Source organism: Ostrea edulis, chromosome 1, assembly GCF_947568905.1.
Source record: "Ostrea edulis chromosome 1, xbOstEdul1.1, whole genome shotgun sequence".
NCBI classification, from domain to species: Eukaryota; Metazoa; Mollusca; class Bivalvia; order Ostreida; family Ostreidae; genus Ostrea; species Ostrea edulis.
Genome location: NC_079164.1, coordinates 103,550,680 through 103,568,846, shown reverse-complemented (window position 1 = coordinate 103,568,846; position 18,167 = coordinate 103,550,680). Strand labels below are relative to the sequence as shown.

General features: G+C 34.5%; 1 protein-coding gene across 1 annotated transcript; it reads right to left on the bottom strand.

Annotated features, from left to right (window-relative positions):
• Nucleotides 1–991: 991 nt before the first annotated feature.
• Nucleotides 992–17,341, bottom strand: LOC130047324 (ubiquitin-conjugating enzyme E2 variant 2-like). Its single transcript, XM_056142004.1, has 4 exons — nucleotides 17,279–17,341; nucleotides 11,363–11,499; nucleotides 6,577–6,702; nucleotides 992–2,266 (listed from the first exon to the last, which is right to left on the bottom strand). Exons 1-4 carry the CDS (start codon nucleotides 17,307–17,309, stop codon nucleotides 2,126–2,128), a joined length of 435 nt encoding a protein of 144 aa, XP_055997979.1. The 5' UTR covers nucleotides 17,310–17,341; the 3' UTR covers nucleotides 992–2,125.
• Nucleotides 17,342–18,167: the final 826 nt, after the last annotated feature.

Sequence of the window (18,167 nt, the reverse complement as noted above, 5' to 3'; positions counted from 1 at the left end):
ATGTATCAAAGCTTCCTTTTACAATTAAGATTTGAGTGTTTACTCGAACCACGATTCCTTCCAAAAGGGCAAGGCCACAACTGTGATTTAGCAAGATACAGGAAAAAATCTTTCAAATTTTCGAGGATAGCAATGTCTACAAATTTTCAAATTGGTGTGCACATATCCGGATCAAGTATAGATTCATCTTAAAAGTTTTACATAGAAATATATAAGAACCCCTTTTCATCGTCGGATACCCACAGCTGATTTCGACTTCTACTAATCATGTGACAAGTAGAAGACTAGATCAGCCGTGGGTATCCGACGATGACCCCTTTTTTGATTCTCTAATTTACCAAATTAATATGCATGTATCCTTATGTAGCATAGATTCAAGTTTGTTCAAATCATAACCCCAGAGACAAGGGTGGGGCCAATATTTGGGTTTAAAGATTTCCAGAGGAATACATGGTATAAATATTGGAAGAAATCATTTTCAAGAAGCTCCAGTCTACAATTGGTCAAAACAATGTGCAGGTGTCCTGGGGTAGTCTAGACTGTGGTTTGTAAATTTTTTGTAGGGATTCTATTTGCACCATGGAGCCTGGATTGGGTATGATAGTGGTATGAATATCTTGTGAATTAGGTGACTCAAATGTGCAGTTTGGTCCATGGACCTCTTGCTAACAGAATATGATGTCTTATAAATGACCATAAAGTATTTTTATTTTCTCAATGTGTAAAAATGATGCTTTCTTCCCACATTTATCAGTAATTGTGTGCCCACATTCAAACAAAACTATGTTAATTTTAATAGAAGGCATTGAATATCTGTTTGAATGTGCTAATAATTAGATTGTCAAAAATCTCTTCATTTATAGAGTCAAACCTCTCGAGCTTGGTCCGTTTTGCCATGCAACAAACTCAGGTGGGAATACTTCCTGATTTTCAGTCAATAATCTATAATTGTTGCAGTTATCACTAAACAATTGAGAACCAAATGCCAAAAAATTGAGAATAAGTTTATTTTATCAAGAGTAGGACAAAATGAACCAAATACATGTGTCAATCATCAGCATTCATCTAACGATGAAAGTTTTACAAGTAAAGCATCAATATGAAGACCCCACTGCACCAACTGATGAAGTGGTATCCCATCTACAAAGGGGAGAAAACTTTATCACACAGAAACTAAATGTAACATTCACAGAAAACAGTTCAAAAATTCTTTTCCAATAAGTGAAAATGACTTTGGTGATTTTCTATACATTTGTATACTAAAATTATTTCATCTTGCATGAAAGTAAATAATGGTGGCACTAGCAAGTTTTATTTATATAAAAAATTCTGGGATTGGAACTTCAGTTATAATTTTTTTTTCAATGGTACTTTTATAAAGTTCTAGTTAATCTAGTGATTATTCTTTTGAATGATACTTTAATAAAATTCTAGTTAATCTAGTGATTGTCCTAAACCAATGACAACATAATTCATGTCAGAGCTATTGCATATTTTTACCAGAAATGAAATAAACAAAAACATAAGATGTTGATGCAGTAAAGTGTACAGTTGTATTGCTATGCCCTTTAATAAATCCACAGCTTTCGGCATTTAATGACCTTGGCAATGTGAATAATTCAATACTTTGGGAGGAAAACTATGCCATAATCCTATTCCTTACATGTAACACATCAGTATGTAAGCACTTCATAGTATAGCATCAGGATATAAATCAGATTTCGAAAGATAAAATTTTTTGACATTTCATTCAAGTTCCTAATCTTAATCCTTGAAAAAGCAAATACCAATTCTTATGGATGAAAAATACACTAGACAAAAATACTAGCAATTTCTTGTGTTCTGATACTGAAAACTCCCCCGGATTGACATTGAACAATGACAGAAATGCCTACAAATTACAAGCAATCTCAGTATTCTGGTACGCAGGATCAAAACATAATGCACAGCGTACACACTTAAACAGAATCAGTAGAGGATTTACCCTTCAAATTTTATTTTTGTCTAGAATAGTAAATTTCTAGTGTATCAAGAAAGGTCCACAAACCAATCTTCTCTTGTGATGTTCCAGTCAAACAATTCAAAATCATCTAGCACTTTTTTTTTTAATTATTGTACAGTCCAATCAAAACGAACTTCCTTCTGGGGGTTGAGACAATTTACTGTTTTCCTTTAGTGTCATTTGGCGCCGAATATCCTGTAGTACGTTCCTTATTGACATGCTTCTATTCCAATTTCTCACACTTTCTAGTTTTTTTGTCTCGATCTGAAAAAAGACATGCATTGACAATGACAGGTTCACATCTATGTTGGCTAGAGTACAGATGCAAGTCCATACATCTACTAGAAAATACATACTTGTATATGCATCTTCCTTAATTTAACAAACATATATGCCCCCTTGTAGTAATATTAAAAAGATTAACTTTTACATCTAGAATATCTGTAGTGATAGTGATAAATATTGGTTATCTACTGTTGTCAGAGGCAACCATATATTAAGTTTGATCTCTGAAGATACTTAGCAGACATTTCCAAATAACCAGTGATTTGAGTCATGACCTTGTGACTTCAAAACCAATGATGATCATCTACTCATTAGGGGGCACCAGTGTACAAAGTTTTATGAAGATTCTTCCGATACCGCAGACAATACCTTATGTCCAGAGCAGTTTGACCAACGACCTTGGACTGTGTGACCTCAAAATCAATAAGGGTTATCTACACCTAATATGATATACCATATTAGATGTCTGTCAAGCAAAGGGTTCTCAAGATATTGAGCAGAAAATATCTTATGGCCAGAGTAGTTTGACCATTAACCTTGTGACCTCAAAATCAGTGGGAATCATCTCTTCAGTAGAACTAGTGTACCAAGTTTGATGTATGTGAAGCAAAGGATTCTTAAGATATTGAGGGAACAATATTTTATGTCCAGAATAGTTTGACCATTGACTTTTGACCTCAAAATCGATAGTCATCTACTCCTTAGGCAAAACCACTATACCAAGTCTGATGTATGTCGAGCAAAGTGTTTTCAGGACACTGAGCACACAATATCTTACTATGTCCAGTTTGACCCTTGACCTTGGAATTTGTGACCTGAAAATCAATAAGGGTCACCTACTCACCTGGGGCAACTACTGTACCAAGTTTAGTAACTGTCAAGCAAAGGGTTCTTTACATATTGAGAGGACAGGACTTGGTTTAGACTAACAGACTGACTTTTGATTTTTGAATTTGTGACATGCAAAATCTAGTAGTACTCTCTAGGGGTAACCATTGTACCAAGTCTGGTATCTGTCAGGCAAAGATATTGAGCAGACAAGCCTAGGGCTACAGACTAACCAACAGGTGCAAAACAATATGTCCCCTCTTTTTCAAAGGGGGCATAAAAATAAGTGTTTCAAATTTTGAAAAAGTGACAGTGATTAGATAATATATTTACCTCTACATGCTGACACCAACATATAAAATGAATGACTTTCACGGGATCATGCATGAATTTACATGCACATAATTACAGTGAACAACGGGGGATAGCAGTGAGTTGTTGTTAATAGTGGTCCTACGTGTCCCGGTCCAAGTTCAATCTAATTAAAATCAGACTTCTTAGATCTACGCAAGAAGATCTGACATAACCTGACTGTAGGGGTCGTGTTCATGTGAACTTTATGTTAGCCAATCAGCGTGTCACCTATGAAATCATCGGTGTTCACAATTCAAGGAAAATGGCTACAATTGTTTGGTTTGAAAGAAAACATCGCAGCTAGATGTGACGTCACAATGCACCGTTTACATCGACTGGCGATATATTCCGTTAATTAAGTAAACCAACTTGAAAACTATTCAAATCGTACCCATCCCTATTCATACATAAATCACAATTCACAATTAATTTAATTTGGGTGTATTTTATATCGTACGGTTTGTTGTTTGTATGAACTGAATAAATAAGGCATTATAATTGCCAAAGTTTAAAATTCCTAATGAGAATATACAATTTTATAGTGTAGAATAAACTTCATGGGAGAGAGATTACTGCAACTTGTTTACGAATTGCCGGGAACGGCCTAAATAGCCATCACTGTCTGTATGGTGCAATCTGACCAATTGATAATTCTCATGGATATTCCAAGCGAAAGGTCATGCAGATGTGACCCCTGTGGGGTTTTGTAAGATCCTATTGTAGCGATTGTGAGTGTATCTTATGATCTGATTTTAATTAGATTGGATCCAAGAGTAAACACTCATGAAACAAGAGGCCCACAGGCCTTATCGGTGACCTGAATACTAGTGAAAAAGTATCACTACTTCCATGGGCTATGAAATCTAGAAAAAATGTCCTGTTCTGATTATCTAAGCTAAATTCTAATGTTCTGCAACAGTATAAAACAAGATGTGTTCTTAAAACTTCACTGCCTTCAAAAGTGCAAACACTGATGCAAGGCATTAAATAATAGGTGTATTAACATTAAAACATCAAAATATATGTCAGACTAATTTGGACTCATCCTAAAGTCATAACCCTGGGTTGTGAAATTCACCATTTTTTGTACATCCTTTTCTGCTATTTCTAAGTATGCATTTAGATTTTATACAGTATCAGCAAACTTACACATAAATACCATATATACTAAGTTTGGCCTCACCCTGGGGTCAAAACCCTTACTCTAGGGAAAATCAAATTTACAATTTTGGTAAAGGACTACCTGTTCTTTCTAAATATCTATTTACTTTCAATTTAGTATCAATAGCACTAAAGAAGATGTTATTTAAGTGTTTTACATATAAACAATATATAACCAGGTTTGGTCCCGCCCTGGGGTCAGAACCCCTACCCCGGGGATCATGAAATTTACAATTTTGGTAGAGACCTTCCTGCTCTACATTACTATCACGTATGCATTTAGTTTTTCTTATATGTGTGTGGTTCTTGAGAAGAAGACTTTTGAAAATTTGTCATTTTGGGGCAGTTTTTGCCCCACCCCTAAGGCCCCAGGGGTGCAGGAATCCTGAAATTTACAATTTATGTTCCCCTTGTTCCAAATATGTTTCATACCAAATTTGAAAAGAATTGGAATGATAGTTGTCAAGATGAAGTTAAAAATGTCTATTGTTCACACATTTAATAACTGACCATTTTGGCCCCACCCTGATACCAAAACCCCTACCCCTGGAATAATCAAAAATACAATTTTAGTAAAGGACTACCTGTTCTTCCTAAATATCTATTTACTTTCAATTTAGTATCAATAGCACTAAAGAAGATGAGAGAAAAGAGATTTTAGGAATAGTGAATGCAAAAATCATGCATTTTCTGCACACAATTTTGTAAATTCCACCAGTAACAGGTGTCATAAAAAAACGCAAATCTATCAAGAATTCTTGAAATTGTCTGATTCGTGTGAATACACAGCAAAGCAAATCTACATTAAAATAAGATATCTCTAACCATTACACTAGAGTGTATCAGTTAGAGAAGATCTGATTTTAGTTTGAATGCAGCAAAGCAAGACCAACCAGCCTAAGATCACTGTTCATAGTAGACCTGCTCCAATGCTTAAGACATCTGATTGTAGAAAACGATCTTCAATCGCAAGGCAAAGAACCAACTGACATAGTACTGTACACTTCTATTTTCCTTTTCATAAAAATTTTTTTTAATGACTATTTTATTTATTTATCAAATTGTTTATTTATCAGAGCTATTTAGAGTTTGATCTCTTTGAAGTTAATTTAATCCCAAACTTTATTGAAACATTAATTGACTTATATTAACTGCTATAAGTGTAACTAATCTCCATGCCGATTGCTTGATGGTAGAGAATTAATTGTTTGTTCAATACACATTACTTTATAACAATATCATTGAGTGTTAAAATTGCATACAGCATTTATTTTGATGAAAGGGTGGGTGGGGTGAGAGTGGGGTTGTGAAAAGTCTAGTGAGGCAGTTGCCTCATTGCCACAATTGAAGCTACGCCTGTAAGTAACTAAGTTCTTATCAAAATATTTATGCATTGTACCGATTGTCAAAACACACAATGATGGGGTATCTGAATACAGATGTCCGAGGATGTATTGTTATTAGGCAGTGTCACATAAAAATCTGGGTCAAGATTCTCTGCTTTTCCAAAGTTGGTATTTCTAACAGTTGAAAAAAAAAAAACCCCCAAAAAACCCTTCTTTTTTTTTTTTTTTTTTTTTAAATTCACGCAAGTATCAAATTACCTGTCGACAAGTTTCTCTCCTCTGACCAAAGGTTCCCATATTTCTTTTTCTTAATTCGTTTTTAAACTGAACTCATTAACTCTTCATGATAATTTTTTGAAAAGTTCACTGCACTGATTGGAAATATAAGAGAAGAAACTTTACACTGTTATCTCTCGCATCCAATGTAAATAAGATGTTCTTGAACCAGGACAAGTATCGCCGCCTAGTGGGAAACGGGAACGCAACTCACTTCCATCTCCCATTGACTTGCTATCTATATCCTTCTTAAATGTTATCTTTCGTTTCTTCTACGTAAAACTTTCAGGACAATGTGTGGTAATATGATTAAGGATAACTTACTACTCCAGAAGATTCGTTTACACACGTCATTTTTATCCTAGTGGCAAACCTGACAGTGGGAGGCCTATCTGGATACTGAGGGCCACATTCTATCTTTAAGGAATAAATCCTACTTTCAAACGGCGTCTGAAAGTAAATAGAAATATTTTATGGCAAACTGTCATGAAAATAATGACCACCAAAAGTACAGTAATGTTACTTGTGCCTCCAACACAGTATAATTTTGACCTTTATTGAAAATATCTATTAAAAAAAGAGGCCCATGGGCCTTAAACAGTCACCTGGATATGAACATTTTTTTAAAGCAATATAAGCTGTAACAGGCAGTAAATAAATTGAAAATAAAATAACAAATATAGTAACATATTTGTGGTTGAATATATATACAGTAAAATATCTGTATCTCGAATACCCCGCTTGAGTCGAAGCTGACCGCTGGTCCCGGCCATTTTCCCTATATAAATGATTTTAAAAACTTCTGATATTTCGAACACATTAATCTCGAATACCCCGCTTATGTCGAAGTATTTTCAAGGTCCCATACCCTAAATTCACCTGGTTTATCTCGAAGTGCGGTCAATTTTCCGCTCTGTTTATCATACCTGGCATCATTATGTCACACATTCACACCCGTGGCTACACCAATTATAATTAATGACTGCTAATCCACACTTGCCTTTTCTGAGTAGACCCAGGTTGCAATAAATGGGTCATAGGCTTGGGTGATTAGTGAAGCCTTCCAAAATTACGGCTAAAGTTCACCACCAATTATGAACTAACACACTCGATTCCTGGGATGGTGTTTTGAATGATGCACGCTATATCATTAACATGTGGGTTAGAAAAACGCACAAAATTGTCGCAGTGCACTTGAAGATAATGCTCTTAATAACGATAATGCATTTCATAATACACACTTCATCATTAAAATTAGAAAGAGAAAACACTTTAAAGTTATTTAATCATACAATTAAGTTTTTCTTTTTAAATTCCGTCTTTTTTGTTTCTTACGTGCTAGGTTCTTTCACTAAAGCGCAATAACTACATCCCAGTCGAGCCTGGACATCAGTAAACTTTTAAAAAGTAAGCATACAAGCACGATCATCTTTATTTTGAAACACATTGTGAACTCAATAGGATGTTTATATACATGTATATTAAAAAAAATGAAATGTTTGTCTTTGAAATTCCACCATATTAATATATCAACTTAATGCATTAAACTATAAGAAACGGCAACGAGGTTGTTGTTTATAATGCAAATCTCATACTATGCATCAAATATCCTCCTTCAAAAAATAAATATTCAAGATCGATTTTGGATATCTCGAACCCCCGGATATCTCTAAGTTTTTTCGAGGTCCCTTGGACTTCGACTCGTTCGAGATATTTTACTGTAACTTGATAGAATCATGGTGAATCTGAAGCAATAAACCTGTAAAAAATGTGAAAGAGAGTAGGGCTGGGATGATTCAGGGTTAGCTCGATTCGGTTCGGTTTCGATTCAGAACAGCACGGTTCGGTTATTTTCGATTCGGTTCATGTTAGGTTCAATTTATCTAATGACACCACAAAAATTAACAATTTTAATGAGTAGCATATTTGATTTGATTTAATTCAAGTTATATAACTATATGTTGTCATTTGTAAACATCATATCTATTCATAATGGCATTTTATAACTTTGATAGAAAAAAGAAAACACTGACAGTCTATCAAAATTTGTTATATTAATGTGCTGCATAAGTTTTGGATTATTAAACAAATCTATAGTGAATCTAAAATGTATATGATATTGTTTTCATTGATATGCAAAAATTCAACAATTCTATCAATTGAGAGTCTTTGAAAATCTCTCCTTTATTGATTTACTTCTCTCATGTTAACTGTCAAATCTGTGTCATTACCTACGATGTTGATTTCACTCCACCACTGACAGAAATGCTATATGCCATGTAAAGATAATCTGCAATGATCTTACGGACCATATTCTGTTGGTATCTGAGTGGTGAAAATGCTAACTCTTAACACAGAAGTGATTTAAATCTCCGTTGCATAAAAAACCCACATGTTTTCAACATCACTCGGACGCCATATTTGTTGTTTTGGTGTAAGTAAAATCTAAACCGAACCGAACCGAAATCCGGAATTTGTAATCGGTGCATCGAATCGAATGGTATGAATCGCGGTGCACCGAAATTTTCGGTGCACCGCACAGCCCTAAAAGAGAGGCACTGCACGTGTCGGATTGCGAACAATTCAATATGCCAATTTTTCAGCAAATTCATTATCAAAATTTCATTTCAGTGACACATTCGCGTGATTTTTAATTACTTTCTTACACTTATAATACTTCAAGTCATTCATGACACAATGTAATAGTTTAAATAGAATAAACAAAATGTGGACGTGCAGTCACTCACACCAGTTTCCGTCGTTGTATATGACCTCAGTCTCAGCAACCCGATGTTCCTATGTCTGTGTATACGATGCTATAATGGTTTATATGAAACGCTTATTGTAGGTATGCTCTCCAACAATATTCTCTTGTTTCTTTTGCTGAATTTTTCATCAGATCTTAATGATTATATTAATCACACCTTTCACGTATTATTAATAATTATTTGGTGCATAATTGGATAGTTGAAAAAATACCATAAGTTACAGCTTGTATTGCTTTAAACTTTTCCATTTTTATACTTTGTACTAGATGATAGATATACTGGTATAACTATCTTAAACATTTGAAAAATTAGAATTCTTTCTAAGTCAGTATGTTTGATCACATCCCAGTAAAAAGCAATTTTCTATTTATGTTCTATAAATATATTTTAAGGTCACCTAAGTCACTCATGTAACCTATTGCTAATGGGTAGGGTAGGTGGGACCAAAATGTTCAAATGCAATACACTGTGTGTCTTAGAAAATCTCCTACTTTATGTCTGCACTGCTGGCATGATTATGATGAGCATTAAGCCCTAAACCAAACTCAGGTGAACTAAAAACTGCCTATATGCTACACTTGGCCTTAAAAAGGAAGTACATTTATTACAGATTAGCTACATAAAAGTATTTTTCCAGTAGTACTAGTACTGTGATGTTAGCAAGTGATCAATTCCTATTTGGCTATGTGTCCAGTTTGGTTGTAGAATGTCATAATCCTAGCTTTTTTAAATTCAAAATTACAAAATGTTTGATATGGTGAATCACTCATGTTGATTAATGCATAGAAAATAAAAGGACTGTCCAAAAAGTTTGTGGACACATGCTATTTTTCTCTTTAATGACTGTGGCAGTTGTGTGGGATAACAGTTTAATATGGGCCTTGATAATGTAAATATACAAATATCAGAACAATGCACAATTCATTTTAGTGTGTTATCAGCAGATATACTTTGTATTAAGTACAAGTCACATGGTCTAGCCCAATGTATAGCCAGATTAACATTTCTGTTACGTTGTGATCATGAATATCCTTTTTTCAATGCAGTCTGCTGTACACACTTCTCACATCTCCTTAGCTGAGAATCGAATACACTAGAATATGCTTTACTGTTCTCGATGAGGACATCACAGACACGACTTCTCTCACCACAAGACATCTATCTGTCTCTCACAGTAACGTCAGGAATATGGATTTCACATTTTCATTACATAAAAGTGGTCTTTCACTTCTTGCAACATCTACCAAATCATTGGAAAACTGTTCATGTCAATTGTAAATCAACAACCTGGGTATATTCCAAATATTCCCCGTTACTTTCATTATTTTTTCATCTCCGAGCTTCTCACAGGTCAACACAGAAATTTTCTTTCATTGCATGCTCTTCCGTTTGGATGGCCAACACCAGTTTTGGGGGCATTTATAGAGATCTATTTCTTAAATAAAGTTGTTTCTTGATACCTCCTTAATTTGTCATATAATTGACACTAATGACAGTAGTTGTTTTTGTTACATCACATTTAAATTCTGTGTAGTTTTGACCTGTTTTATCAAAAGATATAACCAAGTGAATGCAAAAACTTAATTCCAAAGTTTGTAACTGTTTTCCTAGGCAGTGCATGCCCTCCAATACTTTTTAAGTGAAAACTTTAAAACCAACTTAGTTTGACTTGGAATTTCATAACAAATATTTTGGTATACAGTATGTAGATCTCAACCCAATCAAAATGACAAAACACCACTGTCTGTGAACTTTTATAAAACACCACTGTCTGTGAACTTTTATAAAACACCACTGTCCGTGAACTTTTATAAAACACCACTGTCCGTGAACTTTTATAAAACACTACTGTCTGTGAACTTTTATAAAACACCACTGTCCGTGAACTTTTATAAAACACCACTGTCCGTGAACTTTTATAAAACACCACTGTCCGTGAACTTTTATAAAACACCACTGTCCGTGAACTTTTATAAAACACCACTGTCCGTGAACTTTTATAAAACACCACTGTCCGTGAACTTTTATAAAACACCACTGTCCATGAACTTTTATAAAACACCACTGTCCGTGAACTTTTATAAAACACCACTGTCCGTGAACTTTTTGGACAGCCCAGGCATTGTATATGTTGAAGTATTACTTACAACACAAACTTCAATGAAATTATAGACAACAATACCACTTCTATTTTACAATATTGACCTCCGTCTTGTCAAATTTTTATTTTATTTTAGACTTGTGGTGTTTCTAATGGTCGAGTTCAAACCAGAAACCAGCAAGTCCTGGATATCTGGCTTGAGGAATTCTGAAACACTGAATTCTCTTCTTAGCTCACTTACCCTTGGTGGACCTAAAATCATTCCATTCCAATATGTCAGGCTCATATCATCATCATTGTCTAAACCCCAGCTTATACTGCCATCACCCCCCTTCTGTCCTTGTTCAAGTTCATCCAACAGCTTAAAGTTTCTGGGAACTGAAAATACAAATATATGATAAGAATGATATGCACTGCACGATAGTTGATATTGAATTCAGGTTTGACAAAATCCTGGGAAATACATGTACATGTTCTCATATTTTCGTGAAACTCACTATCAGTATTGCTGTGTTACTGCAACAACCACTTGCTAACATGATTTTAACTTTCTGTTAACAGATTATCACACACTTGAAAAGTTGCAATTTCCCATGTATACATTGAATTTTAATCATGGCCTTACCACTGCCACGCACAGTTGAGTCTACATGCTTGCATATTAATTTGCCATGTTCCCCTAATGGTTCTTGAGAAGAAAATTTTCAAAGAATTTTCCCATATTATATATTCCTACATAAAATGTTGAACCACTATATAAGGTTCTGCCCTGAACCCAGTGGCCGTGACCTGCAGAAATCTGAACTAACACAACAGGAGGCTTCTTACACACCAACTTCACTGAGCCTTATTGGACCTTGAAGATTTAAGTGGAAATATATTTATTCCCATGTAACATTTTGAACTCCGATTGTGATCTCACCCTGAACAAACTTAAACGCACATTCCATGAGGACTCATGCATACACATTTGACATTTTGCACCCTTTGATTCTTGAGAAGATCATTTTAAAAAAAATGTGAACCTCATCCTAATCTACACTACAAGATGAATTTGTATATATTAGTTTAACAAAATGAACTCAGGTAGCTCTTAATTAAAAAAGACTTGAATCTTCAATATAGAAGAAGCTTCTAAGCAAAGTATAGTTTTTCTGGTTCAGTGGCTCCTGTAAAGATTTTTGCAACTTCCAATTTTTACTACATGTATTTCTTATTCATATCTGATTGGAAAGGGATGTGATCCCTCTATTTTAACAAATCTAAATTGCTTTCACCCAAAAATGCTTTGTGCCAAGGTTTGGTTGAAATTGGTTTTGTAGTTCTTGAGAAGTCAAAATGTAGAAAGTTTACGAAGAGACAGAAGAAAAATTTTGATTAGAGAAGCTTACACAAGCTTCTACCTTCAAACTAATATGATAATGAAAATACAATCGCCATTATACATATTTGATAAGAAATTCATTTGATATTTGCTAGTTTGAAAGTAGTTGATAATGAAATGTTTTTTTAAAACTTTTAAAATCACTTAGGCCCAACTTAAGCATGTACTTTGTTGGCTAAATTTTAAGTTCATAAAAGGTTTATTTTTAATTTTAAGTTATATTGAGTTAGTCTAATAATTTAAACCCAAATTCTGCCAAATGCTGTAAAGGTTCTTCATCATGCCTATCGTACTGTAAGAATCAGTGGTGTCGAGAAAACATGGCAGAGTTTTTGAAAAGTGTCAAATTTGCTGATAAAAATCATGAATGTCCGACAATAAACATAAATCAGTCCAAAAATCTTAAATGTAAAATTAGTAACATTTACATATTTCAGAATTTTCAAATCTCCTTTTTTTCAATTTCAGCTTTCAGTTTAAATAATTAACTAAATGGCAAGAGGATAGATGTGACGACATTGTCTTCGTTTGAATTGATTTCATCATACAAAAGAGGAAGTGATGGATCTAATGAGGAGATTGTTTTGTGTAACAGTAATAAAAATCTGTTTTTTACACATCTGAAGTGTAACCAATCATATTTATTTACTAGTTTCAACTCCTTGGCATGCCCGGTGATGCAAACTTAACATAAAAGTGCTTTGCACTTTTATTCAGTTTGTGAGTAAAATGTCCAGAGTTTACACATCGATAAATTCTTCAAAAAGAATGTTTATTCCAATAATATGAATTATTTTATCATATTCATTATCTAAATGATATTCATAACCAGAATTATATAGATTTAATGGAGTTTTGATACAGAATAAAGGTGGTAGTACAAGATTACGAGGGCTGTTCGATATGTAATGTGTATTGTACATCTCAAATGCATTCGACTCAAATAGTGAAATGAACATTCAAAGTATTCTCTGGGGTTTGAAATACATAATTTCAATCTCTAAAATCCATTTCTGAAATGTGTCACGGTACGCTGAATTAGGTAGACCTCTGAGGCACTGACTAATGGCTGAGCCAAGGGCTTGTCGGGACTTGTAACGACGACCAGATAAGAACTTTTTATGTTTTGGAAAAAGGAAAAAGTCGCATGGGGCTAGATCTGGTGAGTATGGTGGATGTGGCAAGACAGTAACCTTCTCCAACTTAAAAAAATTGCTTCACAAGCTCAGATGTATGTGATGGAGCATTAACATGAAGCAGACGAACATGCCTAAATCCTGACACAGGGCGTCGTTTATGATCATATTTCTTGAGCTGTTTTAGTATAACATCTCGGTAATACCGACCTGTAACACTTTTGCCCTTCGGCACCGGAATTTGTACGGCTCCGTATTTTGTTTCCAACTTTTCTTACTGGTTCAAAATAGTGAACCCACGTTTCGTCATCAGTAACATTGTTCGCAAATTGTCTTTGATTGAATTTGGGAAACCCTTTGAGCAATTGCTTAGCGGTTTGTACTCATACACATTTTTGGTCATCTGTCAATATATGCGGTATCCATCTAGCAGAAATCTTTCGTACTTTCACAATACGCTTCAAAATGAAATGCACCCGCGATGGCGATATGCCAACAGCTTTGGCAATATCACGAATCATGTATCTGCCATCATTTTCAATTATTTCCCTGACTTTTGAGACATTTGCCTTGTCTGTTACAGTCACAGGTTGTCCAGATTTTGCTGCATCTTTGACGGACTCTTTGCCAGTCAGAAATTTCTTTCTCCACTTATGAACTGTCTCATAAGATACCTTATAAGACCCATAAATTTCCCCCAATTCAGTAAAAATCTGCATTACCGAATGACCGAGTTTTGTGAGAACTTTTATACAAGCTCTAATTTTTTCAATATTCTCAACCCGTTTCCCAACCATTTTTACAACAGTGGTCAACGACTGGATCTATTGAAATGACTACAAGTTTAAAACTTTGTGGAGCTGAAGGCTCGTGTATATACCAATCAGAAAGGTATTGAATAGAGCTATTCAAGAGTATCATCATCCATGAAATCATGCAAAGTTTTATCGTGCTGTGGTACAATACACATTAACAGTACATATCGAACAGCCCTCGTAAAATACTGAACTAATTTTATACTACATGCCCTATGGCTATTGGACTATGATAGTCTCACTATACTTTTAATTATTCATTTTTCCATATCAAGCATACAACATTATGACAATGCAATAACAAAACACAAAGCAATCGTCAATGTTGCAAACATATTCATAGACAGCTATGATACATTTACATAAGAACATTGTTTGCTGCATTAACAAGTCAAATACTATTACTAGAACTCATATATTCTCTTTAAGGAAGTGGACAGGCATAGCTTACATCCAAATCATTTCCACAACTTTAACATTAAAGAATGCATCTGTCACAAGGAAATCAACACTTAATCCATTTCCAAATGTTCCCTGTCCCATATCAGAACCGTGTGTTCATTTCAATATGACTAAAACCAGATCTTTGATCTGCTCCAATATTCTAATGTCGCTAACTAATACAAATATCTGAAGACATCCTTTATAGGGTCACATAGGCATGAACTTTGGTGACCAGAGGTCATCCAATCAAATGTTTCTGTAGGAACCAATCAAACCTTTCTTACATGTAGAATTCAGCATTCACAGAAGTCAGAGAGAGTGCACAAACAGACAGTAAGGAGGGGACCAGACTACATTTATGGTTCCTTTGGAAGTCATTCTCTGGAACACTTCGGGATTCAGTCACTTATTCCTACCACCAACGATTCTGCCAGCGATGATTTGATTGCTTTATCTAAAGTTCATTCTGATGTGACCCTATACATGATGTCTTGCGATTTTTGTATTAGTGACATCAGATTATCAGTGTGGATCAAAGATCTGGTTTCAATCACTGGTGTTCATATCTAAGGCGGTAGAAAAAATATATCAAAGTCGGAAAATTTGGAATATTAGTAAACACACATTTTGGTTCTTGAAAAGGTTTTCGTCATAGTTAAAAAGATTAATCTAGTTTATATCCAAAAAAAAAAATAAATAAAAAAGCATGTCTGAATAAAAATTAAATGTCAAAAAGCTTCCTGAGAACCAAAATGCATATTCACTAATTTTTCCAAATTTTTCCAATTTCGGATTTTTTTTAACCACCAATAGAGATAAGTACATACTTCAAATCCAGGACAGAGAACATGTGATATGGATTAACAGCAAGTGTTGATTTTCTTGTATTAATCATATAATTAATGTTAAAGTTGGGTGTCAGGTCGATCTGTCCCACAGTCGGTCCGTCCCATGGTCGATTCGGCTCATTTTGCTTAGTCGATCCGGCCCCTCCAAATTTTTTTTAATGATGATATAATAAATGATTAATTACTTAAGAAAAAAGGAAGTTTTTGCATACATATTGCAGTTAGTTATCAAAATTAAATAACTGTTGGAGTTAGGTATGTAAATACAATTGTTTGTACAACCCTTAGGCTTTATGATTTTTGTGTGAAGTGTGATAATCAGTAGAATTGGTTATAAAAAAGTGTAAAAACATTGTTATTTAAGTTTGTATAGCAATTACTCATTGTGAAGACACCTTAATGAAAACAACACTTTAAGAGTTTTTATAACTGCATTGTTTTACAATCTTTGATCATTAATTGCGAGCTTACAGTAACCTAACTATTAGAAGTTTTTTTAAAACAAAACTCCAGAAGTTCAAAGAATTGCTCAGAGCTTAGAAATACTTTTTGATCTACTGAAACCAAGGATATCTTAAGCCAATCTTCAAAATGGCCCATCATTCTGACAATGGAGTTTCCATGCCAGTACTGTCACCAGGAGGTCCGTCCCCGGCAGCAAGTATTAGAGTGTGAAAGGTGCAAAAAATGGCAGCATTGTACATGCAACAAAGGTTTACCATTTCATTCATATTTCATTGCTTAATAGTTGTTTCATCATGAATTATGTTATGTTAGTCTGCAATCAAGCCATAAATACCAGAGAGCATATCAAAGGATTACCACCTGATGTCAGAGGCACACACAATTAAGAGGAAATACGCAGATGAATTAAACCATTTCAGTACTGTAAATAACACTTGGAAAAACAGTTCAAAAACGTGGCAAGTTATTTTTTCTGGGACGGATTGACTAGGGGACGTATCAACTATGGATCGGTAAAGGGACGAATCGACTAAGGGACGGATTGATAATGGGACAGAATGTCTAGAAATCGAATGTCGAAACTACTTGTATGTTACACAAATCAATATTTTCGTAAAATTACAATACTTTGATCAAAGCATAAGCAGTCACTGGTTCTGGTATTTACACATTTTCCAAAAAGTTTGAGAAGAGAAATGGATGTAAGCTATGCCTGTCCACTTTTCTAAAGAGAATATATTACAAACTGTAAATGAATGAGTTTAACTATCTATATTTCATGACAAAGTGCGACTTACTCGATTATAATTTTTCGCTTTCCTTGAAACTTAGTCTACGTTTAAAAGAATATACATAAAAATTTGAAATATAATTTAAGAATGAATGAAAGTGTCGACTACACAAGGAAGCTGAGAGGCCGTTACCAAGGCGTCTTCATTTTACACCTAACTCAAGTAAAACAACTATATACTCGTCTGTAAACTTCATATACAACTTAACATTAAAAAGTTGTCATAATATGCTATGTTTCGATAAGACTAGCATGTGCTACAGCTTTGTTCACACCTTGTGCTGTTTCTTGTGAAGGAGCCGCCATGTTGATCGAGTACCAGTGTAAAGAGCAAAACCGGAAACGGTGATTCAAACTTTCCCGAATATTGCCTCAGCCGCGCGTCTGTTTTAACAAATTATTAGTATAAATTTACTCACCATAACTTTGCAAACATTATGCAGAGTATGTTCTTATTTTGGGTAGCTTCTATACAGCTTAATTAAGCTATTTTGAGAGGAGAAAACAATTTTTTTTTTTTAAATTGTGAAATAGAACTGAAACTATCAATCTAGATCTAGGCCTACTAAAATGATGATATTTTTATTTTACAAAACATAAATATTTAAGGAATAAATGTCTCGTTTGTTTGTATAATGGGTGGAAGCATGGGGTGAATTCTGCATTTTTGCGGCCACGGCAGCTAAATCAGGTATCAACGGTTACATGTACAACATACAACTTCCAAATACCTGTACACAGTATATATGTAGGCCTACATATTGGTTCCCATCTTGGTGAGAAAATACAATAGAGTCTATTTATATATATAACGCACTAAATAATCACAACTAGGTACTGAAAATTTTCGCCCCAGCCCAGGGTTGAACCAGCGACGTACGGCACCCACCGCCTAGCAAGATTGTCAAACCAGTGCGTAAGTCCACTCGGCCACAACGACTTCCCTATTTATATATGGCCCACGACGACTGTGACCGGTTACCAGGGGATACTTAACTAGAAACACATTCTCTGGTGTGTCTAAAGGTTCGCGTTTACATGCCTTTCTCTTAATTTTACATTCTAATATATATAGGAAGATAGGAGATTGATCAGTGATCATCAATGTACGTTGTTTTCACCTTTTCATGCATATATATCATGTATATGTATTTAAATGTTAGT